This window comes from Megalobrama amblycephala, linkage group LG7 (assembly GCF_018812025.1).
Source record: "Megalobrama amblycephala isolate DHTTF-2021 linkage group LG7, ASM1881202v1, whole genome shotgun sequence".
NCBI lineage: Eukaryota > Metazoa > Chordata > Actinopteri > Cypriniformes > Xenocyprididae > Megalobrama > Megalobrama amblycephala.
The window spans coordinates 8,463,176-8,489,822 of record NC_063050.1 but is presented as its reverse complement, the minus strand read 5'-3'; the positions used below and the strand labels follow the sequence as shown (position 1 = coordinate 8,489,822).

The window sequence follows — 26,647 nt, the reverse complement described above, 5'->3', positions numbered from 1 at the left end:
TCAAGATTAACATTGAGCACCAAATACTGTCTAAACAGATGTTCTTGAAACATTGAATGAATTTATATATATATATATATATTTATTTTTTGCTTGCTGCAGTTGCTCACTTGTGGATTTAAGACAGTAGTTTGTGGTTCCCTTTCATGGGAACTGTCGACACTACGTCATACGATATTATGGTTCCCATAACCTTATATGACGTAGCGTCTCGTTCCCTTATTCAGGGAACCAGGGTTACACAAGTAACCCGAGACGTTTTCTGTAAAGCTGCTTTGAAGCAATATTGAATGTGAAAAGCAATATAAAAATAAAGTGATCTCACTCATAAGCACTCATATTGTTTTCTCTGTTTTTGGAGCATCTCAATTCAATCTGAGGTAAAACTTTCATTTTCAGATTTAAAGGTGAAGTGTTTATTTTATGGGTCACTAGTGTCTTCAAACACAATCACAAAATATTGTTTTCAAACATGATTCAAACACTGATGACTATCATTTCATTGGTCAGACAAACTGATAGCCCCGCCCCATAATCACTCCATTGGTTGAGCCAAAGTTATTATGTAGAGCTCAGAATGAACAAATAATATTTATTTAAAGCATTTATACTCTCAAGTTATTTCTTTCTTTCTTTCTTTCTCTTTACTGAAATAGGCAATAAGTTAATTAAGCCAAAAGCATTTTATCTCATACTAGACACAATTATTAAAGATCACACTGGGGGAAAAGATCACATATAAATCAGTAAATCTAGAAATACAATAAATCTATAACTGATGTATCAGTGCACAGCTAAAGATGACATCATTTAAGAGCTAAATTAATCAGTCTGCTCTGTTTATACAGTTACTATGGGAACCGCTGCTGTTTTCAACATCAGTATCTTTAAAATGAATGTGATACAAAAAAAAGCTTCAATCTGTTAAAACATTAAATGTTACAGTTCTGGAAAAACATTAAACTAAGCCTTTTAAATAATATAATTAATCTGTGAGAATCTCTGTAAAATAACATGAGTTTTATCTGCACACGTTTGTTCTGCGTCTGTGTGTTCATGTGAAGCCTGTGTGAAGAAATAGTTTGACTTCCCTCTTTATTAATACACACATGCATGCTGGGAGGTTGTGGGTGAGAGCAGTGTTGGGCAAGAGTCTTGACAAAGAGTCAAGTTGTGAAAGTTCACCACTTTTTTTTTCCCAATATGTTTTTTTTTTTTCTGTTTTTATTTGGCATGGTTTGGTATTAATTAATTTTTGTGAGAAAAGTGTGAGTAGTGTAAGAGGATAGGAGGATAGGAGGATGGGGATCCACACAGAGACACCATCCATTTCTCTGTGCATTGGCTTTAGGTGTGTGCCGGAGAACAGAGTGATGGTGGAGGATGTTCTAGAGAATGAAGGCCATGAGAATATTTCCTCTGCTTCCAGAATGAATAACATGTTGTTAATCAAGTGATCAACACAGGGCTACATTTACAAGTAGTGATTTCAAATGTGCCGCCGTACCTCTGATGACGTATTAGAGCATGAATTACTGCGCTTTGACAAGATTGCAAGTCCGTTCAGAGCGATTTCTCTGGTGTGTAAAAACCCGGCATTGGATCATGTTATGTCTTTTAGGAGACAGGTTTACGAGTTTTAAAAATCACCAGATCATACCCTGATAGCACACATTGTTGATATCAGCCACACCCTGCTTCATTAGGAAATGCAACTTTTCTAGGCTACTTGTACCTCTTCTGCATATAAAGAATAATAATGACAACACAACTGAAAAAACATTTATTGAAAGAAGTGATGTATAAGTAATAATAATGACAACACAACTTTGATGTGAAGATGAACAGAAGTAAGCTGTTTATGAGGTACAGCTGTTATAAAGAGATATCTTGGGGGAAGAAACATGTTCGATAACATGTTTGTGTGTAAATAGTGAAAGTTATCTGTTTATGAAGTACAGCTGTTATGAGAGATATATAGATAACTTGTTTATGGGTAAACAGTGAAACAATTGGAAGTGATAACTTTTGTATAAAAACAAACTGTTGATAAATTGGAAAGTAATGTGTGGAAAAAGGAAAAGAAACCCCAACAACAGATTTTTGTATTAAAGAATGACAGACAACTGGTATTTTAATGCCTTTATTAAAGCATGTATTAATCACTTATTAAAGAATGAAAAACAACTGCTATTATAATGCATTTGTTAGTAACATGTTAGTAGATTAGAAAGGAACTAATGTGTATTACAAAGGCAATCTTACCCTTGAAGGATGTCTTGATCGGAGGCGGGGGACGCAGCAGAGGAGATGAGTCCAAGAACAAAGAGACGAGGCCTCTATATATATAGACATATGAGGGGAATTCAAGAAGATGACATCAAGTGGTCAGATAGTCTATAAATATTTATAGACATATGAGGGGAATTCAAGAAGATGACATCAAGTGGTCAGATAGTCTATAAAAGGCTGGACCATGAAGAGAACAGGAGGGGCTGCTTCACACCTGAGGCTGCACCTCCGACACCAGAACCAGCTGATGATGCCTCCATCGCTGATATTGCCTTGACTGAAGAACTTTTCAATACTTATACTTTATTTAATTACTTGTATAGAATGTTAGTAGAATATATATAATGCTAGAAATACTAATGTAATAAATAAATGAACTTATAACTTTATAACTAAACTCGGCCTCATGTGGCATTAATTTAAGTCGTTGAGCCTGAACAGACCACGGAGAAGTCTTCTGTCTGATTGTATTTTTTAAAATGCTTATAATTTAGGTCAGATTTGACTTTCTTACCTAACCTGAGAATAATAAAAAATAAGGTGAAGGTGCTTAGAGACGCATCATAAAACAACATACATTTCTGAGATGTCTATTTGATGTACATGTTTACACTGGAAGACATATTTTTTAAAGTGTTTGCTCATCTGCAATAGGACGTTCCTGTCAGATGTCATATAGACGTTTCGGATTTGTTTTTAAGATATTTAGAGTTTATGTAAAACAGACAACTTAAAGATGTCTATCAGCTGTTTGTACACAGCAGATGCTTTCCAGATGAAGTGATCTTTAACAGACATCTTGCAGACGTACATGTGCTAAATTGGTTACAGTCTCCTTTCAAATAAAACATGAAGGAGGATCATATGTGATTCATGTGAATTTGCGGTGCTTTGAATGCTGTGATGTTGGCCCAGGGATAGAGGCTGATGCTCAGGCTACTTCTGTACAGGTCAGGAGGAGACAGATAATGCTGATAAAGGTAAAGAGCATTTAGTGGTTGAACAGGACAATGTGATGAGAATGTGTTGAAGTACTAGTGCTGATCAGTGTGGGTTACAGAAGAGTCGACCTGATGAATCTGCTTCTGTGCAGCATATGGACTCACAGTGAGAACTCTCAAGATCCTCAGAAGGATCTCTCCTTGTATACTTTAGAGGAAATTGATCAGTTTCTAGATAATAGGTTGATGATGGGGAATTTTTTCCTGATGTAGAGAAATTTGTAAAGTCAGTTACTTTTCTTCAGAAGACTGTGAGGGTTGATCTTTTGAGCGAAAGAAGTGGTTCTGTCAAAAGAAGCGCTTACTGTAGTTAGAAAGTATCGAAAAACAGAGAAAAAGAGAGCAGCTGAAAGAGTCTGAAATGAGTCCCCCCCCCCCCCCCCCCCCCCCCCAAAAAAAAAAGAAACAGACTCAAGGGGCAATAAGTGTTGTGCCTATGTTTATTTTTTATGATTTGTAGCTTCTCGATTGAGGGTGGAGTATGCATACTATAAGTTGGTGGAATGTCTGCCACCAAAGTTCTTATAGAATTATGGGGATTAAATTATGAATTATGCGCACTGTATGTACTGTATTGGTTTTAATGTGTTTTTTTTGTTTTTTGTTTTTTTTGTAAAATCATTTGTATTTTTTAATAATAGTAAATATTTTGTAATAATAAAGGTTAAATTCAAATTCTCTCTCTCTCTCTCTCTCTCTTTCCTTTCTTCCGGTTTGAAGTGGGAGAGGAGTCACGGTGAAGGGGGAAGTTTATTGACTTTTCTTTTTTTCTTTCTTACTTATTTTTGAACAAAATTGATATCTAAAAGCTATCATAAAAATCTAGAGATAAAATTTTAGTTTGAGGTTTCACTGACGGTGTTGTAAGGACTTAGCCTATTTATTAGCTCAATTTAATTGTTACAGGGAATAAGAATTGAATCAACTGTAAATGATTCACTGTAAATGATTCAGAATTAATATTTAACACTTCATCAATTATTCGTCCAGCGAAAATTGAGGTTAGAGTATTTTACCAATTCTGGATAAAATATTATTCTGCGGCCAACAGTAACAATATTTTATTATGATTATTGTTATTATTGTAATTATTATATTATAAGCAAGAGGTAACTTTTAGGATCTTTTAAGTTTAAGGCAGTAATTTGATACACAGCACAAGAAACTCGTATATGTGAAAAATCAAAACAAGATTTATTGACTACTTCTAATGATTACAGAAAACTAAGGCTAAACACACACACACACACATACATACATGTACACACATTCGCGGAGTTGATGAGTTATGACAAGTCCCAAGTTCAGTGCTAACTTAACTCATAACCTGAGGAAAATCACAAAAGCAGAGCTTTGGCTTGATTCTTTAGGTTTAAAGGAGTTTCACCAGTTCCCAGCAAGAGAGAGAGAAGTTTGCTTGTACCTGCGTTTGCTGTGACAGCTGAGGTAATCGGGTTGTTCCGTGACTCGTGTACAGCGGAATCCCGTTCTGGATTGGCTGTCTTTCAGGTGACGTCTTCTCGGGAAAGCCCTTCGTTGGGCTGCGCGGAAGCTTTGAAGAAGGTTATTGGCTGGTGAAACGCGCTGTTCTGAGAGTCTGGCTGGAGCGGCTCTCTTCTTTGGAGACTTTGGTCAAAAGGTTTAACGGAGTGTTTCAGGGTTCGGGATGTGACGGCTGTTGCGGCTCGTGGATGAAGATAGTCAGCGACTGTCAGATGGAAATCAGCCACGGCAGTTAGATGGGTTCTTCAACCCTTCTTCAGCGTATCGATTCTTTGACGTATCTTTTACATATCTTTTTACAACTGGCTATTGGGAAAGCATAGTTTTAAAGGAGCAATTTGGGTCCATCCTTCAGATGCGATCCTCCAATGAGACGTTGCTACGGAGATTAGACACGCCTCGTCTATTGTCCATTGATCACACCGCGTGATATCTGCAGAACATTCTCCTGTTTGATTAACAACTTTATAAAGTTTCTTAATATTTTCCTGATACTGAATTTCAATGTTTCATTCACACAGAATTACAGAGAATTATAAACTCTGTATTTAGAGCTCAAACATGACACACTTCTTACACACACATATTACGAGACTGACCTAATTAAAACAATGATTACAATAATGCATTTGAAGAAAACCCACATATTGAATACATTGAATAGACATGTTAGTAATTACATCATGGCATGTATTATTCTGTATATAGTTTAAAATGATTTCTTAATGATGGTCCATTCGAAGTTCATTGCACAGTTTTCAAGCATAGTTTAAACTTTGACCGGAGTCACGAGTGACCGGGTCAGGATGGATTGCTCAATACAAGGGAGGTATTGATAGGACAGATTCGTCTTCAAATCCGTTGATGGGTGTTTTCCTGTTCCGTCCGCTAATACAAGAGGGTTTTGTGAGAGAATCAATAGATTTAATGTGATCAGATCCACGTGATGGGTTCTGATTAGTTTATTGCTGATGAGCTAATAAGTCCTTTAGACAGAGTCCTTTGTTAAAAGAAGTCACGTCATCACTTCAGGAAATGGATCTTTTGGACCAAATGAAGCTTTGTTCAATCATGCCTCTGGCTGATGAAGCCATTTGTAAGTTCTGTCGAGCGGTGCCCTACAGAGTCCCCCTTTTGCTTGGCGAGGTTCCTGGTGCGAACGTCGGCAGGCACTGGAACAAGAGGCAGAGAGAGAGAGAACAGACAAACACAAAACACAAACAACGCTTCCCTCACTCGGCTGAATCCTGGTGAAGGACTTGGGTATCTTGGAGTGAACGGGTTAGGAACACTTCAACTAACATAGGGGTGTGTTGTTTAAGATCAGTTGTGATTGGGTGGTTTCGACTAATCTAATTGTCAGTGGTTCGACGAGGAGGTAGAGGCGTAATTTCAATCAGGTTGGTTGAGTTCTCGGGTTCAGGTTCTTGGTCAGTTTTATCACGTCGGAAAATGCGCGGGACGCCCGACGTGCATCTATCAAAAGACTCTTGCACGGCATTCATTCGCTTGTGCAGGATGAAGGCCAGTGTCAAGGTCACAATATATCCTACAACAGTAGAGATGCAAAGTGCTGTGTCAGCAGCAGACCAAGACCGAATGAATGACACGCCTCTACCTCCTCGTCGAACCACTGACAATTAGATTAGTCGAAACCACCCAATCACAACTGATCTTAAACAACACACCCCTATGTTAGTTGAAGTGTTCCTAACCCGTTCACTCCAAGATACCCAAGTCCTTCACCAGGATTCAGCCGAGTGAGGGAAGCGTTGTTTGTGTTTTGTGTTTGTCTGTTCTCTCTCTCTCTGCCTCTTGTTCCAGTGCCTGCCGACGTTCGCACCAGGAACCTCGCCAAGCAAAAGGGGGACTCTGTAGGGCACCGCTCGACAGAACTTACAAATGGCTTCATCAGCCAGAGGCATGATTGAACAAAGCTTCATTTGGTCCAAAAGATCCATTTCCTGAAGTGATGACGTGACTTCTTTTAACAAAGGACTCTGTCTAAAGGACTTATTAGCTCATCAGCAATAAACTAATCAGAACCCATCACGTGGATCTGATCACATTAAATCTATTGATTCTCTCACAAAACCCTCTTGTATTAGCGGACGGAACAGGAAAACACCCATCAACGGATTTGAAGACGAATCTGTCCTATCAATACCTCCCTTGTATTGAGCAATCCATCCTGACCCGGTCACTCGTGACTCCGGTCAAAGTTTAAACTATGCTTGAAAACTGTGCAATGAACTTCGAATGGACCATCATTAAGAAATCATTTTAAACTATATACAGAATAATACATGCCATGATGTAATTACTAACATGTCTATTCAATGTATTCAATATGTGGGTTTTCTTCAAATGCATTATTGTAATCATTGTTTTAATTAGGTCAGTCTCGTAATATGTGTGTGTAAGAAGTGTGTCATGTTTGAGCTCTAAATACAGAGTTTATAATTCTCTGTAATTCTGTGTGAATGAAACATTGAAATTCAGTATCAGGAAAATATTAAGAAACTTTATAAAGTTGTTAATCAAACAGGAGAATGTTCTGCAGATATCACGCGGTGTGATCAATGGACAATAGACGAGGCGTGTCTAATCTCCGTAGCAACGTCTCATTGGAGGATCGCATCTGAAGGATGGACCCAAATTGCTCCTTTAAAACTATGCTTTCCCAATAGCCAGTTGTAAAAAGATATGTAAAAGATACGTCAAAGAATCGATACGCTGAAGAAGGGTTGAAGAACCCATCTAACTGCCGTGGCTGATTTCCATCTGACAGTCGCTGACTATCTTCATCCACGAGCCGCAACAGCCGTCACATCCCGAACCCTGAAACACTCCGTTAAACCTTTTGACCAAAGTCTCCAAAGAAGAGAGCCGCTCCAGCCCGACTCTCAGAACAGCGCGTTTCACCAGCCAATAACCTTCTTCAAAGCTTCCGCGCAGCCCAACGAAGGGCTTTCCCGAGAAGACGTCACCTGAAAGACAGCCAATCCAGAACGGGATTCCGCTGTACACGAGTCACGGAACAACCCGATTACCTCAGCTGTCACAGCAAACGCAGGTACAAGCAAACTTCTCTCTCTCTTGCTGGGAACTGGTGAAACTCCTTTAAACCTAAAGAATCAAGCCAAAGCTCTGCTTTTGTGATTTTCCTCAGGTTATGAGTTAAGTTAGCACTGAACTTGGGACTTGTCATAACTCATCAACTCCGCGAATGTGTGTACATGTATGTATGTGTGTGTGTGTGTGTTTAGCCTTAGTTTTCTGTAATCATTAGAAGTAGTCAATAAATCTTGTTTTGATTTTTCACATATACGAGTTTCTTGTGCTGTGTATCAAATTACTGCCTTAAACTTAAAAGATCCTAAAAGTTACCTCTTGCTTATAATATAATAATTACAATAATAACAATAATCATAATAAAATATTGTTACTGTTGGCCGCAGAATAATATTTTATCCAGAATTGGTAAAATACTCTAACCTCAATTTTCGCTGGACGAATAATTGATGAAGTGTTAAATATTAATTCTGAATCATTTACAGTGAATCATTTACAGTTGATTCAATTCTTATTCCCTGTAACAATTAAATTGAGCTAATAAATAGGCTAAGTCCTTACATAATGGTGGAGAAAAATTCGTGCAGTTTAATCTAATTTGTACACAAAACAAGTAACTTGTGTGATTGTATCTTTTCTTGATCCGGAAGATAGATTAGAAACAGAAACGAGCTTTTTGATTGTCATAACAATGATTGCACATAAGGCGCTGTGGATGAATGAAATCTGAACTCGAGTTGTTGGTGTTGTTGTTGTTGTTAAAACTGCAGTAAATGAATCTAAGATTGTCTGCCAAGACAAAAGGAAAGTCGCCTGAGAGCGCACCAGGACAGAGGGAGCGTGTTCCTTGCTTTGTTCTTTAAGGCCTTAGCTATAGTGGATAATATTGCGTGTTCCAATGTTATTTCAACTAAGCTAAAATCCCTGCATGGTCACATTAGAGAGTAGCTACCTAATGTGCCGCCTATATCCGCTCATTCGTGAGATGAGATATTAATACTCTAAACACTATACGTGTCTGAGTTTGATTTGAATGGGATTATTTTGAAAATTCTTGATCAAGTATTGTTGCAGTAAATCCTGCATGTTGTTGCGTGTCCAGAAACTGACACGAATGATTCAGATCGCCGAGATCTCAGTAATGTTACTATTATTAATTGCAGAAAAATCTGTGGATTAATGTGCCTCACTCTAACGTGTGGGGGTTGTTCAGCTCGGAAACATGAGAAGCTGAATGGTTCATTGTCATTGAGAACTGCGCCGTCAGTTCAATGATTAATGTGATTTTTGTATGTTCGTTATCTGTGTGCAAAGAGTATAGAACAAGCGTACTCTTTTGTTGTGCGTCACGGTCACCACGACAGTGACAGCTGTAACCCGGAAGCCCTAAGAAACCTTTCCCGGGGTAACCTTTAAGTGCGCATGCGCAGTCTGCCAGCGCCATATTCAACTGTGTGTAAACAAAGCTTAGCACAAGCTGAGCTAGCTAAATCTAGCACGGTTGCATTACAGTCTATGTAAAGCTAGTAGCATTGCTAAAGGGCTAGTGGCTAGCATAGCATTTTGTGGTCTGAATGCAATGTTGCAATGTTGGAATGACTTCTTTCTTACTGAACTGTAATTCACTCTAGTGCTTTCACCTCCCTCTCTGTCTAACTTACACATCTTATCTTTTCTCATCTCCTCCCATTTGAGAGAACGTGACAAATGTTAAATTTAATAAACCTGGTTTTTAATATCATTTGTTTGAGAGTTCTCTCTCCTAAATTTACTCTTGTCAGTTAAACACTGTTTTGTTTTAGTAGCAATCGTCCTAATTACTTTTAATGACATTTTATGTTATTTGTAATTGCTCTTATTGAATGACATCTGGGAATATGAATTTTTGATTGGAAACTTTAATTCGATTTCAATTTTAATTGAAAATCAAGTTCATAATCAATTTCAGTTTAGCTTTCATATGGTATGGATATTTGTGGATTAATTTAATGGTAGTTGCTTACAAACATCTGGCAATTTTAATCATTAACTAATCATTATTGCTTTGAAATTTTAATTTCATTAGTCATTAATTAGGATTTGGGCTTCCCCAGTTCAGATGATACTTGATTGATTAATTTGATTATAATTGCTCTCAATGTTTAATGCTGAACCCATTACAATTTTAATTCACAACTTCCAAATTTAAATTCAAAATTCATTTAAAATAAAGTTAGTCTCAGACTTTTACTCCCTTAGTCTTTGATTTAATTTATTTATTTATTTTTTTGGGTCTTCCTCAATATTTGGGTCAGTTAACTTGTCCTGCCAGAGCAGCAAGCTAACCCCCTAGGTGTAGCGACTCCCTAGCGCCACCACTCTGGCAACCCTGTAATTTTTCCAAATTTTGGGAGCAAAACTTCACTCTCTTTCTTCTTCTCTCTCTCTCTCTCTCTCTCTCTCTCTCTCTCTCTCTCAGCTGTCCTCTTCTGGTTTGACTACTGCTGCTGGGTTTTGGATTTGTACCTGTGAAAGTCATAAAAGCAGAGTGTTTGAGAAATATTTAACAAATATTTGGGAAACGGAACACTTCTTTTAAAATAGTATGACACTCACTTTACCTTCCCTCCTCATCCTGTTATCCTACTCAGCCTAGGCTCAAGCAGGTCGACAAGGAGACTGGTAGGCGTCCATAAACCCAGAGCACGCGTCTAGAAACGCTTTAAGTGGTGCATGGTTGTCAATCCTATAGCTGAGAAACCAATACTGTCATTGTTATTGTTTTTCTTTCGCCCCGAAGGGAATTTTAATAACAATCACAGTCCTGGTACTTTGAAATCCTTTTCAAAACCCCTGTCTAGAACCATCCTTCTAAAATTAAATTTTACAAAACTCATTCTGCAAACAGTGTTAAAGACAAAACTTCATTTTATAGGGAAACTGGAAGCACCCCATTATTATTCTGCTTTTTGCTAAATGCTATTCTGTTTGTTTCGTGCTCTTCTTTTCTTCTGCTGTTCTCTAGCTGTGCTATCTGTGTGTGCTTACTGATTCTTTTCGCAGAGACTCCGAGTTAGAAGCACATCCACGAGAGGACCACAGTTGAGAACCAGTCTTACCTGCACATTTACACACTCATTACTCATTCCCATTAACTCACAGTTGACATTGCACACTTACACCTTTGATTTGCCCTGCTTGTTTTGTTTTGTTTTGTTGTGTTTTGTTCTTTTCTTCAGGTCTGTGTCAGTTTCGGGTTTAGACCTCCCTCGCGGTGCCAAACATGTCTCGCACAACAGACCCTGCTGGACACTGGAAGGATCTGGAGACCTGGCTAAGTGTTGTAACAGACAGCCTCCTACCTAAGGCCGCTGAAACACTAAAGCATCAGACACAGGACCAGCTGGATGACAACATAGCAAGCCTCATGAAACAGGACCCAAGCCAGAGCTACAGTCACAAAGAACTAGCCAAGATCACCGGCTCCTTAAGCCACACACTCATCGCCACCCTCAAACTGAGCGACAGGCAAGCCGCCCATCGCCAGCAGGAGCTGACACATGCACAACGACGCATCGAACAGCTGGAGCTGGAGGCTCAGGAACGACAAGAAGGGCCTGATGAAGTGGAACAAGGCGCAAAAGAGGAGATCAACAGGCTAAAAGAGACCCTAGCAGCTACTACGCAAGAAATGGAACGAGGCAGAGCAGACTACGCTGACCTCTCCGACAAGCTACAGTACGCAGAACAGCTACTGGAAAAAGCAAAGGCTGACTTCAGAGACAAGAACAGCCGAATTAAAGCTCTCGAAACTCACCTGAATGAGTCAAGAAATGAGGTCAGCCGCCTAAAACAACAGCTTGACTACATCAAAGAAGAGTCTGACAGTATTAAAGAGGAACTCAAGCATGCATATGAATTGCGCTGTGAGCCGTCAAGAACACGTCGGACACCGATTTCACCTTTGCCAAGCAGGACCGGCTCCCCTGTTCCTGGACTGGCACATGATCAGAAGGGGGCAGTGCCAAAACAGTCACCTGCTCCCTCCGAAGAATCCTACCTCCCCGCTAAGCTAAAAGAACGTGCTCCAGCCAGCTACAGATCATCTCATGGCTTGGACCTCAGAGACCTTGACAAGCTTGCTAGAAACATTGGCAAATTCACTCCAAATGTGCCAGGTAGTCCAAATGTTCAGAGTTATCTGCAAGATATTGACTTCCATCTGGAAATGAGACCCAATGTCACTGACAAAGATAGACTTTATTTGCTCAGAGCCACATCCAGCTCTGAAGTGCGCAGCTTCCTGGACCGGCAGCCTGCCCACACAAAGACTGATTACCACCTGCTCCGAGAAGCTCTCATCAGAGAGTTTGCCGACCCTGAGTCAGAACGAGGACTAGTGGCTGCCCTGGAAACAAAACAAGGTCGTCACGAAACTCCTCAAGTCTTCTATAGCCGACTAAGGCTAGCATACTTCGGGTCTCGCAACGAACAGAACATGGAGGAGGAATTGAACTTCAAAACTCTCTTCCTGAGAAACCTCCATCCTGGGGTGAGCCACCATCTCGGCGTCCTTGCCTGTCCACGCACAATGAGTGCTCAACAGTTAAGAGACTTGGCGCACAAAGCCTACTGTAAACAGAAGATGGCCTTAGAAAAGGGCACCAAAACCACCACAGTTCTTGACTTCAACACACAGAGTCAAGGGCTGGCCCTAGAGGGCACCCTGCGTCAAGACCTTGCCAAGCCGACACCCAAAGAGTGGAATGCATCTTCGTCCAACAGAGAGTGGGACTCCCACACTGGTACTCGACCTAAACAGAGAGACAACCGCTGGGATGGACCACGTGGACGACAACGCTCACCTGGACGTCACTGGGAAAATTCATGGAACCAATCAAGACCTCATGAGAGTCATTGGGAGAAAACTTGGAATCAGCCAAGCTCATTTGGAAACCCTAGAGGAAAAAGCTCATGGGAATCCAAGGGAAAACGACAAACACACCCTGGAGCAACCAGCCCAAGGAATCGACGAAAAAACTCACAAAGATTCCAAGCTGACCGAGCTCAAAATGAATCCATACCAGAACAAAAGACTTCATCTTGTTTCGACTCTCAAGAGCTGATGAAAATGATGATGAAAGAGTTCTTCCAACGAAAGGAGGATGACCGGAAGTGGGAAGAGAAAGCGAAACCAGATTCATCCTGACTAGCGGCCGGACGAGATGGCAGCGACCACCTGACTCAACATACCCCAGAGAACAGCACCTCATCTCTCTCTCAGAGAACCACAAGCACCATAACTTCAAACGGACAAGAAGTCCCACCTGAACATCCTGCAAAACAGTCAGAAACTGATCCAACACCTGATGGGTCAGATCACAGCAGCATCCAACAAAGACCTGCTGTGGAAACCACTCCAGTTCCTGAAAGTGCTGTCTTGGTCGTCTGCCACTCCTCCGAAGAAAACGAAATAAATGCTGACATCCTACCTCTCTCATCCCAAACTCCAGTCCCACAACTCCTAGGTGATCTCATTGAGAAAGGTATCGCAAGAAAGTTTTACCTCTCCATTATCATCGAACAACACATCAAGGTCGAAGCCCTCCTCGACACTGGAGCTGACATCACCCTAATGTCAACAGAACTCCTTGAAGAAGTCCTTACAGTGTGTGAGGAGTTCACGTGGCGAGTGCAGGGATGGCGTCGCACCTGGATGTGCGAACGCTGTCACTGTCGCTCCGTCACGGAATTAGATGCATCACTCAAGTTGGAGTAACAGTTGAGGGTGTGTTGCTGAGCAAGTGGGGCATGAAAACATAATTTCAGCATCCCGGATGAATAAGGCCGTGGTGTTTTTTTGAAGGAGGAACAAATGGTGAATCGGTTGGTAGAGAGCGGCATTGTGGTAAGTAGAGCTTTTGTTATTGTTCAACCTTTAGTATCTCCAACTGTAAAGGTAATAATTTCAAATGTGCCGCCATTTATTCCGGATGAGGATATACAGCGTGAGCTAGGTATGGAAAGTTTGTAAGTGGAATTAAGATGGTGCCGCTTGGTTGTAAACATGAATCCTTGAAGCACGTGTTGTCCTTCAGACGGCAGGTGTTTATGTTTTTGAATGCTCCGACTTTAAACGTGTCCTTTCGTGTCCTTTTTTTTTGTCAACAATTTTCTTATAATGTTACTGTTGCAGTGAAGAGAATGGTGAAAAATTTGGAGATTTAGATTAATGAAATGGGGAAAAAAAATGATTGATGTTGATAACAATGGGTCAATGAATATTGTAAAAAAGAAAAAAATGGAGCTGAAGTCATTGTTGGAACAAAGAGTTAAAGGTGCACTAGTTAGAGCTAGAATGTCTTCAATTAAGGAAATGGATGCTCCAACTGCTTATTTTTTTGGACTTGAACGGAAATAAGCACAAAAGAAATGTATGCTGCATCTTAAAATAAATGATGGATCAATTACTTCAGATCCAATAGAAATGAGAATGATTGGGATTGAATTTTATAAAGATCTGTTTGGAAATATAGACTGTGATTTTGGATCTATGGACCAGTTATTAAGGGACCTTCCTAAATTAAGGCCTGAGGAAAAAGAGGAACTGGACAAAATGATCTCTTTTGATGAACTTTCAAATGCCGTGCAACAGCTTTCTACAGGAAAGTCACCAGGAGTTGATGGGTTACCATCAGAATTTTATAAAGCCTTTTGGGGCTCAGGGGGGCTGAGTTGTACGATCCCTGTTAAAAGAGGAATACGTCAGGGATGTCCTCTATCAGGGCAACTTTATAGTTTAGCTATAGAACCTTTTCTATGTAAGCTGAGAACTGAATTAAAAGGTTTATTGATACCTGGTGATATTTTAAGACAAAGGTTTTCCGTCTCTGCTTATGCTGATGATGTAACCGTTTTTATCACTACTCCAAATGATGTTCAGGTACTTTGTAAAAATTTAAACCTGTATGAGAAATGTTCTTCAGCTAAAGTAAACTGGGCAAAGTGTGAAGGGTTTATTGTGGGTTCCTGGGTTGAAAAGGGGATACCTAAACTTCCTGAAGGTTTGAAATGGGGGAGGGAAGGTATGAAAGTGTTGGGGGTGTATTTGGGTTCTGAGAAGTATAAAGAAAAGAACTGGGAGGGTCTGCTTGAAAAGGTTGTTGCCAAGTTGTCTAAATGGAATTGGCTATTACCCGAATTATCTTATAGATGCAGAGTTTTAATTATAAATAACTTGACTGCCTCTATGTTATGGCACAGACTGAATGTCCTTGAGCCAACAGATGAAAGCATAAAGGATATTCAGAGGAAACTGGTGGACTTCTTCTGGTCTGGTCAGAAATGGATTCCTGGGCCTGCACTTTACTTACCAGTGAATGAAGGAGGGCAAAGCCTAATAGATGTACGAAGTCGTATAAATGCCTTTCGGTTACAAGCAGCACAGAGACTGTTGTATGAAGAGAATGTTGGGTGGATTAATGTTGCTTGTGCTCTTCTACGAAAAACATCTGGCCTTTTATATGATAAACAGCTTTTTTTACTACAAATTGATGAAGTGGATTTGAAGGAGTTAACACCTTTTTATAAGTCAATGATAACAACTTGGAAAAAGACATTTTTTATACACAGAGACATTTTAAACCCTGAGGACTGGATATTGGGAGAACCGTTGTTCCATAATCCATTAATAAGAACGAAGATTTTGTCCTCTAAATCAGTGGAAAGCTGTTTTGTGAAGGCGGGGTATGTCAAGTTGGGTGATTTGAGAAGTGGTGATGGCTGGAAAACAGCTGAGTCATTGCAGAATGCTACTGGACTGAGATCTCTTCGCCTTCTGAGGAAAATAATAGAGGAAGTGTGGGCAGCTCTACCTGGTGCAAGTAGAGAGGCATTGTCTAAGGATGGGAAGGGGGAATATACTTTTCCACCCATAAAATTATCAGCTACTGTACAAGAGGAGAATGAGATTCCTGGATCTTCGGTTTTATCTTTTGAGTACCCTGAGTTGGGAAGTTTTCAAGAAATTAAGAAGAAGGATCTTTATATGACTTGTGTGAAAGTTACGCATCAGAATGTGTTGGAGGTGGTCAGAAGTTTTTAGGACAAACTTTAAGCCTTGCTGGAAGTCTGTGTATAAATTCCCAATTGAAAAGCGTACTGCAGACTTACAGTGGAGATGTTCGGGGCTATAGCTACGAACAGACACGTGGCATACCTAAATCAGGCAGTAGGAAAAGAGTGTTTATTTTGTGGGAATGAAGAAACGGTTAATCACTTATTTATTGATTGTTTTAGGTTGAAGGGACTGTTTAATTATTTAACACAGTGTTTCATAAAATTCGGAGAAAATTTGTCTTATCAGAATTTTATAAGTGGTCCAATGTACAATTTTCATGAAAGGAGGAAAAAATGTTTATTGAGTTTTTGGTTGGGGTCAGCTAAGATGGCTATATGGAAAACGAGAAAAAATAAAATGCTGGGTATGGAATCAGTTAATGCAGAGATGGTTCTGAAAGGAATGATAGCTGCCAGAATTAAGATAGAGTATGCATATTATAAGTTGGTATGTGATATTGAAATGTTTTCTGAAATTTGGTCAGTGGGGGGAGTTCTTTGTCAGATTGGAGAAAATGAAATGTTAATTTTAAATTTGTAAAAGTGTATTTTATAAAATGTCATTTTTGTAAAATGATTGTATGATATTGAAGTAGAAAGAAAAATGGCATAATAAAGATATTGTTAAGCCTCTCTCTCTCTCTCTGTCTCTCAGAGGAAGTGGGCGTCTCCGTCACATTCAGCACTTCATGTTAATCATGTAACCAGGAAACACTCAAAACTCATCTGAACACACATCGAGAGCTTCAGAAGAACTGAATCTACTGACAACAGAGAAGATCATTTAATAAGAGAGAAGAATGAAGATCATCTTGACTTTCACTCTGCTGATGATTCCTGGTAAGAATCTGAACTCAGAGTAAATCACTAAAAACAGCACAGATTTGATGAGGAGAGTCTTTCACTTCACTTCATGATGTTCTAGTGACTGCTGAAGAAAGTTCATTTCTGTGTAGTCTCATAAATATATTAAAGTGTGTTTGATGCTGGTTTGTTGTAGGAGTCGTGAGCTCCATCAGTGTGACGGGATATTCAGGAGGAGGAGTCACGATCACATGCAAATATGATGAAGGATATACAGCAAATAAAAAGTTTTTTTGTAAAGGACAGTGGCCAGAGTGCACAGACCAAATCAGGACTGATGAGAAAGATAAATGGGTTTATGATGGAAATTTCTCTCTGTATGACGACACAAGATCAGCAGTCTTCACTGTGACCATCAGAAATCTGAGTGAAGAGGATTCTGGGACGTACCGGTGTGGAGCTGATATATATGGAAGATATTTCTACTCTAAAGTGAATCTGAATGTTATAAGAGGTGAGTAACTGAGAGCCTCAAACCCATGATGATCTCCACAACATCACGATACTCAACACTGACTGTAATTACTGCCGTTCACACCTGAAACTCATAACAGTTGTTAAAACATTCATAAATGTTGCAGTAAAGTGAGCAGATATGTGTTTATCGAGAACATAATGAAAAATGATCTGAGTTTGTGTTCAACAGATCAACAAATCAGGAGCATGAGAGGATATTCAGGAGGAAACCTCATTATTAACTTCAAATAAGAGATGAAACACAAGAACCATATGAAATATTTCTGTAAAACTGGAGGTCAATGTTTTACTATAATAAACTCTAACAGAGCAGCAGGATGGGAACAGGACAGACGATTCTCCGTTCAGGATGACAGATCTGCAGGTCTCTTACGTGTGTTTATCAGAGATCTGAATGAGAACGACTCTGGAGAATATCAGATTACAGTCAAAGTTTCTGAAGAATACAGTTTCTTCTCTGAGTTTAATCTGATCATCAGAGACGGTGAGACGCTTTCATTCATTTCTGCATTATTTGACAGAATCCATGAATATATCTGGTCATTGTAACATTGCTGCACTTGATTTGGATCTGAAACAGATGATTGTTGTGTGAAGAGCATCAGTCTATCAGCTGCTGCAGGAGGATCTGTGAACATCAGCTGCAAATACCCACAATCCCACATTAGTGATGTGAAGTTTCTCTGCTGGAGATCTGGAGCTGATCTCTGTGCTGAAGAGACGTCTGTGAAGGAGAGCAGAAGATGGAGTCCTGAGGGAAAGATCCAGCTGTATGATGACAGAGAAGAGCAGCTCCTGACGGGAAGCATCAGCAGGGCCGGCCCGAGGCATAAGCGAACTAAGCGGCTGCTTGGGGCCCCCTGGCCAATAGGGGGCCCCCCAATCGTGTTTTTTTTTTTTTTTTTTTTTTTTTTTTTTACAATTAAATAACTGAATGAATGAATGAATGAATGAATACGAATGAATAAATAAATAATTCGAGACAAGAAAATTCTGATTTGCCGACAACTGCTGCTGTGTCTGCTAGCCTTTGAGTCATGCGCAATTGCGCATAGACACCTCGCGTGCATTGACAATTCGCGCCGGCGCGCAAGTGCACGTCACTGTAATAAATGTTATAAATGATAAGCCATGTCACAAAAAGGATGTATTCCTCCGGTGCCGAAAAAAGAAAGAAGAAAAAGACAGAGGAGGAGAAAAAAAGAGCAAGATAAAGGTATGTTTGCATAATTATTTACAGAATGTTTTGTGCAGCAGCACAAATTGTGCTCATGTCACTTGAGGTAGCAGCTAGTCATGCCTCATGATCTTATATAAGCCATCACCAGAGCTAACGTTAAATCGCATTATTAATATACATTTATCTAGGTGTATTTCACGTATTGATTATAGATATCAGTTTAAGTTGAAAGGGATGCCATATTTCTTTATTTCTTTATTATTTACTTATTAATATGGTGGCGAGTGATGTAGCAGTGCTATCCTCGGTAACACTTTAGAATAATGGTCCGTCATTAATAAGTAACTATGCAGGAAGTAATGCAGGACTAATGAGTAGATCTACATTAACACTTGAGCTACTACTATTAAGTAATATAGAAACAAGCTTAACTAATCAGTAAGTAATATCAAATTTAGGACAAAGATAGTTCCTTATTAGGTAATCAATAATTAGAGAATGACATTGGCATCAATAATAACTAATAGGTAACTATGAGAAATTATAAAGAATTACTAATTAATTACTAATCACAACATTAAAGTGTTTGAGATGTGAGCAATTGTCTTTTTTTACTCTCAGTGTGGTCATAAAATGCATCATTAATTACTCAAGTGTTACCTAGTCACTATGCAGGAACTACTAGTGATCAGGACCATTATTTTAAAGTGAAAAACATGTTTTTCACTTTAAAATAATGGTGCAGACCACTAGTAGTTAATCTCAACATCGTCATAAAATGCATCGCTAATTAATCAAGTACCTAGTCATTTTCTTCAAGAACTACTAGTGATCAGTAGTAGTTCCTGCATAGTGACTAGCTAACACTTGAGTAATTAATGATGCATTTTATGATTATATTCAAAGTAAATATTGTGACTGATTACATCTCAGACACATGCTAATGTTCTTTACAATTTGTCCATTAGTTAATAGTTATTAATGATGGTAATATCATTAGGTAATTACTGATTAGTTAATAAGGAACTATCTTCTAAATTTGATATTACTTACTGATTAGTTAAACTTGATTCTATAGTAGTTAATAGTAGTAGCTGAAGTGTTAATGTAGATCTACTCATTAGTCCTGCATTACTTCCTGCATAGATGTTTGTCTATTTTGGTTTTATTTAAAAGATTGCACATTTAATGCACATTTGCATTTGCTAATTATTTAATTCATGTTTTGTGACAGTTTGTATACAGAAGTTTAAGAATAAAGTATTTTAAGTATCGATTTTTTTATTATTTATTTTGTATTAATACATAACCTCACTGTATTCATTTATAATGTAACATTATAGTGTGACATTTGTGTCAATAATCTTTAACCACAGGTGACTTCACGTGGTGGGAGGGGGGCCCCCAAATCAAATGCTGCTTAGGGCCCCCAAGAGGCTCGGGCCGGCACTGAGCATCAGTCATGTGACTGAACAAGATTCAGAATACTGGTGTGGAGTTCAGTCTGATCAAGGACACAAGAGCTTCATCACACGAGTCCTGATCCATGTTACAGGTACGGGTGATTTTCTCACTGATATTAATCATAATGCAATTAAAATAATTAATTTGTGTCACTACAGTGTTTTCTAGCATTAGTGTGGCAATTTGGACACAGTATTACTACAGTGTTTTAACTGCAGTTAATGGTGTTCATCCAGTAACTCTGCTGTACTGTATTATTCAGTGTGAAACCACAGGCTAAAGTTCTGGGAACTCAAACAAACAGCTTACGATTATTTTTTCTAAGTGTCAGTGTGTCAGCAAACATGAATTCTGGGTAGTGAGTGTGTGAATGACGTCAGTAACAAGTGTCTGTATCATGAGAAAAGTGATGACAAGTTCTGGGTGTGAAAAAACATCCTTTAGAAATTCATTGTCCTGTTGTTTTTACATATAAAATTGCAGAAACATCATCATCACCACCATCACCATCACCATCATCAGTTGAATCTCAATATCAGAGAATGTGTATAAAGTGATTCATTTATCTGGTCAGACAGATGTGCAGTAAACAGAGTTCAAGATTAACATTGAGCACCAAATACTGTCTAAACAGATGTTCTTGAAACATTTTAATTTTTTTTTTTTGCTTTTTGTTGTATTATTTTGCTTGCTGCAGTTGCTCACTTGTGGATTTAAGACAGTATTTGTTATTTTCTGTAAAGCTGTAAATGACTGGTCACACAGATTCCTCTGTAGTTATTAGGGTCTGTTTTATCTCCACTTTTGAAGATGGGAGAGATGAACCCTGTACTCCAGACCTCTGGAAAAACACCTGAACTCAGAGTCAAGGTAAAGACTTTGAGCAATGCATTCGGTTCAGGAGAGCTCTTTTTAAGCATCTTGTTTTTTATTTTGTCTGGGCCACAGGATTTATTATATTTGAGGGACTTCAGTTTTCCACTAAGTTCTTGTTGGATTATTGGATAGTGGATTTGGGTTGTTTTTGATGCATGACTCAAGAACGTTCAGTTTCTCAAGGACTTTTAATTGGTTGGGATTATTTAACAGGTCAGAGGTTCTCAAAATAATCTTTCCAAATTTGACCATCTTGTATGGCTGGTTCTTGTGGCTTTGTAGAGTTCAATCTGTTCCACATGCTCCAGAACTGGCCCTGATCAACTGTGTTTTCAATCTTTTGAAGAGTGTTGTTATAATAATCCAGTTTCTTCTGTCTCAGTGTGTTTTTGTATTGTTTCAGAAGTTCTGAGTGTTTTAAGTGTAACTCGGTGTTGACTGGATCTGTGTGTGTGTTTTTTTTAATGAATCGTAGCTAATTGTCTAATTGTTTTACAGTCATGGTCAAACCATTTTCAGAAGGTTTTTGTTTGGTGCTTTTTTTGTGTTTATATGGTGTCATGTTATTTAAGAGCTTTTTTTGCTGTACTTTCAAAAATGTCATTAATATGTTTAATTGCTAAATAAATTACCTTCTGATTATTATCATATGTTAAAATGATAAACAATGTTATGGAATTGACTATTTTGTTTGACTTTTTGACTTTACATGAAAATGCAGAATCTGTGAAAATGTGAATAATTTTAATAAGATAAGAGAGATCATGCAAAATGCATGTTACTTTGTTTAAGTGCTGTCCTGAATAAGATATTTTACATAAAAGATGTTTACATATAATCCATAAGACAAAAAAAAAAAAAAAAAAAAAATGCTGAATTTATTAAAAATGGCCCCGTTCAAAAGTATGTGAACCATTGATTCTCAATACTGTGTGTGGTTACCTGGAAGATTTCTTGTGATGGTGGTTTTTAAGAGTCCCTTGTTTGTTCTTCAGAAAATTCCTCCAGGTCCTGCAGATTCTTCAGTTTTCAAAGATTTTTTTTTGCTTTCCAGCAGTGACTGAATGATTTTGAGATCTGTCTTTTCACACTGAGGACAACTGAGAGACTCAAACTCAACTAATAAAAAACATTCACTGATGCTCCAGAAGGAAACATGATGCATTAAGAGTCATGATGAAGATGACCAAAATTTTCTTACTTTGTTGATTTTTTTTTTTTTTTTTTCTCTTAATACTGCCCTTCGGAAGCAACAGAAGATACTTGCATGTTTCCCAGAAGACAAATTAAGTACAATTGACCTTGATGAAAAACATTTCATGTGATTACATTGGTTCAACATTAATATTATAAAGCGTTGAGTATACTTTTGAGATCACCCATCAGATATTGTTGAATTAAGTCATTATTTTGTTTTATTATCACATTCCCGCCAATAGATGGCACAGTTTATTGTTCTCATGAATGAGGGGGATATTGGTGATCTGTTCACTGTAAAAAAATAAAAATAAATAAAATAGTTGAGCTAACTTAAAATAATAAGGCAGCTTATCGCACTCAACTTTTTGAGTTAACTCAACTAATTGTTCATCTAACGAGTACAGGTACAGGTAGTACCTAATGAGTACAGGTAGTCTTTTTAACTTTTTTTAACTTCTTGTCAAGACAACCACAGAATGTTTAGCAATGTAAGCAGCTACAATCCTTTTTTTTTTTTTTTTTTTTCATCTCCTTGTTTTATTTTCAAAGTTAACTGTACAACATGAACATTATTTTCCTCTTAAGAGGCACACAGTTTACCCATTTCAACCGGGCAAATAAATTGCAAAAGTTGCAATGAAAAGAACATATAGTTCAACACCTCGACACATGTCTCATGTCAACACAAATCTCAAACATGATAATGATCAACAATTGTAATTCAGTAAAAATATGAACTCTGAAACATATGACAGCTAAATAACAGTGACAACGACAGCAGCAGCAGCATAAATCAAGCCGGTTAATGCAAAGCATTAATCATTTTTATATAACAGTTACCACGTAAGCTGCAATGCATGCTGGGAACTGGCACAACATTGTTGAATGTAGAAAATGTTTGTTCAGATAACTCAGTTTGTATAGGTGGGACAACATTTGGACAAGATGTGGACAAACACTTGAGAATCACCAAAACAACTTTTGTTAGCAACATGTTTAGAGCATTCTTGTTTAGTTCACACAAGATAATAAATCGACTAATAATATCAAATAATCTTTGTTCAATCTATTTTTACATTTGTAAGAAGAAAATGTTGCTAACAAAAGTTGTATCGTTGAAGTTACTTTTATGACAGTAATGTGATTTTCTGTAAAACTGCTTTGAAACAGTATTTTTTTGTGAAAAGTGATATAAAATAAAGTGATCTAACTCTTAACAACTCTTATATTGTTTTCTTAAATCTGAGGTAAAACGTTCATTTTCTGATTTAAAGGTGAAGTGTTTATTTTATGGGTCACTAGTGTCTTCAAACACAATCAATTTCATTGGTCAGACAAACTGATAGCCCCGCCCCATAATCACTCCATTGGTTGAGCCACTGTTATTATGTAGAGCTCAGAATGACCAAATAATATTTATTATTTAAAGCATTTATACTCTCAAGTTTCATGTTTTTTTTTTTTTTTTTTTTTTTTTTTTTTTTACTACAGTAGACAATACATTAATTTAGTCAAAGGCATATATTACTTGGGGAAAACTATTAAAGATCATCACACTTGGTAAAAATGAAATTACAATAAAATAATCAATACTAATCTATAAATACAATAAATCAATAATTGATGGATCAGCATAAAGCTAAAGGTGAGCAACACCTCATTTTTGAATGCTAAATGAATCAATCTGCACTGTTTATACAGTTACTATGGGAACCGCTGCTTGTTTCACTATCACTATCTTTGAAAGAAAGTGATACTTTGAAAAAAACACTATATTTAAATCTTAAATCAGTTAAAAACATTAAATGTTACGATTCTGGAAAAACATAAAACTAAGCCTTTGAAATTGAATCATTCTGTGAAAATCTCTGTAAAATAACACTTTTTTATTTGCACATGTCTGTTCTGCATCTGTGTTCATTAACCATGTGTGAAGAACTAGTTTCACTTCCCTCTCTCTCTCTCTCTCTCTCTCTCTCAGAGGAAGTGGGCGTCTCCGTCACATTCAGCACTTCATGTTAAACATGTAACCAGGAAAGAAACACTCAAAACTCATCTGAACACACATCGAGAGCTTCAGAAGAACTGAATCTACTGACAACAGAGAAGATCATTTAATAAGAGAGAAGAATGAAGATCATCTTGACTTTCACTCTGCTGATGATTCCTGGTAAGAATCTGAACTCAGAGTAAATCACTAAAAACAGCACAGATTTGATGAGGAGAGTCTTTCACTTCACTTCATGATGTTCTAGTGACTGCTGAAGAAAGTTCATTTCTGTGTAGTCTCATAAATATATTAAAGTGTGTTTGATGCTGGTTTGTTGTAGGAGTCGTGAGCTCCATCAGTGTGACGGGATATTCAGGAGGAGGAGTCACGATCAAATGCAAATATGATGAAGGATATACAGCAAATAAAAAGTATTTTTGTAAAGGACAGTGGACATCAACATGCTCTGACCTCATCAAGACTGATATTAAAGATAAATGGGTTCATTCTGGAAGATTCTCTCTGCATGACAACACAAGATCAGAAGTCCTGGAAGTGGAAATCAAAAATTTGAGTGAATGGGATTCTGGGACGTACCACTGTGCAGTTGATATCTCTTTCGCTGATGATTTCTACACTGAAGTGAATCTGGAGGTTATAAGAGGTGAGTAACTGAGAGCCTCAAACCCATGATGATCTCCACAACATCACAATACTCAACACTGACTGTAATTACTGCCGTTCACACCTGAAACTCAAAACAGACTCCATCAATAATGATTTACACTCATAAATTAAATAGAATACTAAATAATAGCAATTAATAGTCTCAAATGTGCTCAAGGTATGTTTTTTAGACCCTTATCAGTGTTAATCTCAAAGGAACCCACCATATCATGTTTCAGCGTTTCCACATGGACAAAATGCAAAACTCAATATAACATAATTCAGCTCAAATCTATGAAAAATATATGTGATTGTTTCACATCTCTTAATTATGCATCACATTTTTAAAGGTGCCATAGAATTGAAAATTGAATTTACCTCGGCATAGTTGAATAACAAGAGTTCAGTACATGGAAAAGACATACAGTGAGTCTCAAACTCCATTGTTTCCTCCTTATTATATAAATCTCATTTGTTTAAAAGACCTCCGACGAACAGGCAAATCTCAACATAACACTGACTGTTACGTAACAGTCGGGATCATTAATATGTACGCCCCCAATATTTGCATATGCCAGCTCATGTTCAAGGCATTAGACTAGCCAGTATTAACGTCTGGATCTGTGCACAGCTGAATCAATAAACGTTATGCAGGTAAGCAAGCAAGGACAAGAGCGAAAAGTGGCAGATTGAGCAATAATAACTGACATGATCCATGATATCACGATATTTTTAGTGATATTTGTAAATTGTCTTTCTAAATGTTTCGTTAGCATGTTGCTAATGTACTGTTAAATGTGGTTAAAGTTACCATCGTTTATTACTGTATTCACAGAGACAAGAGCCGTCGCTATTTTCATTTTTAAACACTTGCGCTCTGTATAATGCATAAACACAACTTCATTCTTTATAAATCTCTCCAACAGTGTGTAATGTTAGCTTTAGCCGCATTAGCCGCAGCATAGGCTACTATCAAACTCATTCAGAATCAAATGTAAACATCCAAATAAATACTATACTCACATGATCTGATGACGAACACTTTTTAAAGATCCATTTTGAGGGTTATATTAGCTGTGGGAACTTTGTTTATGCAATGTATTATAGAGTTGCGAGCTCGGGGGCGGGGAGCGTGAGCATTTAAAGGGGACGCGCGCTGAATCAGCGCATATTTAATGATGCCCCAAAATAGGCAGTTAAAAAAATGAATTAAAAAAAAAACTATGGGGTATTTTGAGCTGAAACTTCACAGACACTTTCAGGGGACACCTTAGACTTATATTACACCTTGTGAAAAAGGGTTCTAGGGCACCTTTAAGAGTATTATGATCTTTGAACTCTGTTTACTCTTTGAAATTGCAATGATTGAATTGCTAATAAAATAATAATTTGAAAACATTAAATTTGAAAACATTAATGAATATTTGGATATTGGTCAATAAAAACCATACATACATACCTGTAGAAAATGATGAGATCAACAAAGTCTGCAGCATTCTGGTGTTTATTTAAAAGCTTTGACCTGCTTTGACCTTTTGCCTGAACATAATTTCAAAGTCAAAGTCAAAGTCAATTTTATTGTCACATCACCACAGCACATGTGCCTTGGAGAGTGAAATTCTTGGGAGCGTGCTCCAAAGATTGCAGAAACAATTATCATATACCATACAGACATATGACCATACAGACTTCAACAGGTAAAAATGTGCAATATGCACATACATATAGTCAGTACACACAGTGTACTATTAGACATACTTACAGTTAGCACTACACTACACATTATACTCAATATGTACATACATACAGTTAGCACTACACATTATACACTATACACAGAAAGGACACCTTCTACATTATGTAGACATATATATACACATAAAAATGTGCTAAGGTGCAACAGATGTACGTGAACTGGATACAAAAATGTCATGGATATGCATCGGACGGTATCCAGAATCA

General features: G+C 37.9%; 3 protein-coding genes across 5 annotated transcripts in view; all 3 read left to right on the top strand.

Moving 5' to 3' along the window:
* The window catches only part of LOC125271224 (B-cell receptor CD22-like), a 1,156,500-nt gene that overhangs the window by 626,159 nt on the left and 503,694 nt on the right, over window positions 1-26,647 (top strand). The window lies entirely within an intron of this gene.
* LOC125271198 (hemicentin-1-like) overlaps window positions 1-26,647 on the top strand; it is a 987,774-nt gene that overhangs the window by 477,130 nt on the left and 483,997 nt on the right. The window lies entirely within an intron of this gene.
* The window catches only part of LOC125271222 (uncharacterized protein DDB_G0271670-like), a 41,450-nt gene continuing 17,441 nt past the window's right edge, over window positions 2,639-26,647 (top strand). For 2 of the 3 annotated variants that reach the window (XM_048195255.1, XM_048195251.1), the window contains exons 1-3: window positions 2,639-2,759; window positions 24,011-24,199; window positions 24,360-24,683. In XM_048195255.1, coding sequence (XP_048051212.1) covers window positions 24,160-24,199; window positions 24,360-24,683 — 364 coding nt within the window. In that variant the 5' untranslated portion in view covers window positions 2,639-2,759; window positions 24,011-24,159. Of the gene's footprint in view, window positions 2,760-16,676; window positions 16,809-24,010; window positions 24,200-24,359; window positions 24,684-26,647 lie in introns of those variants that run through there. The other variant, XM_048195254.1, reaches the window with a different exon arrangement.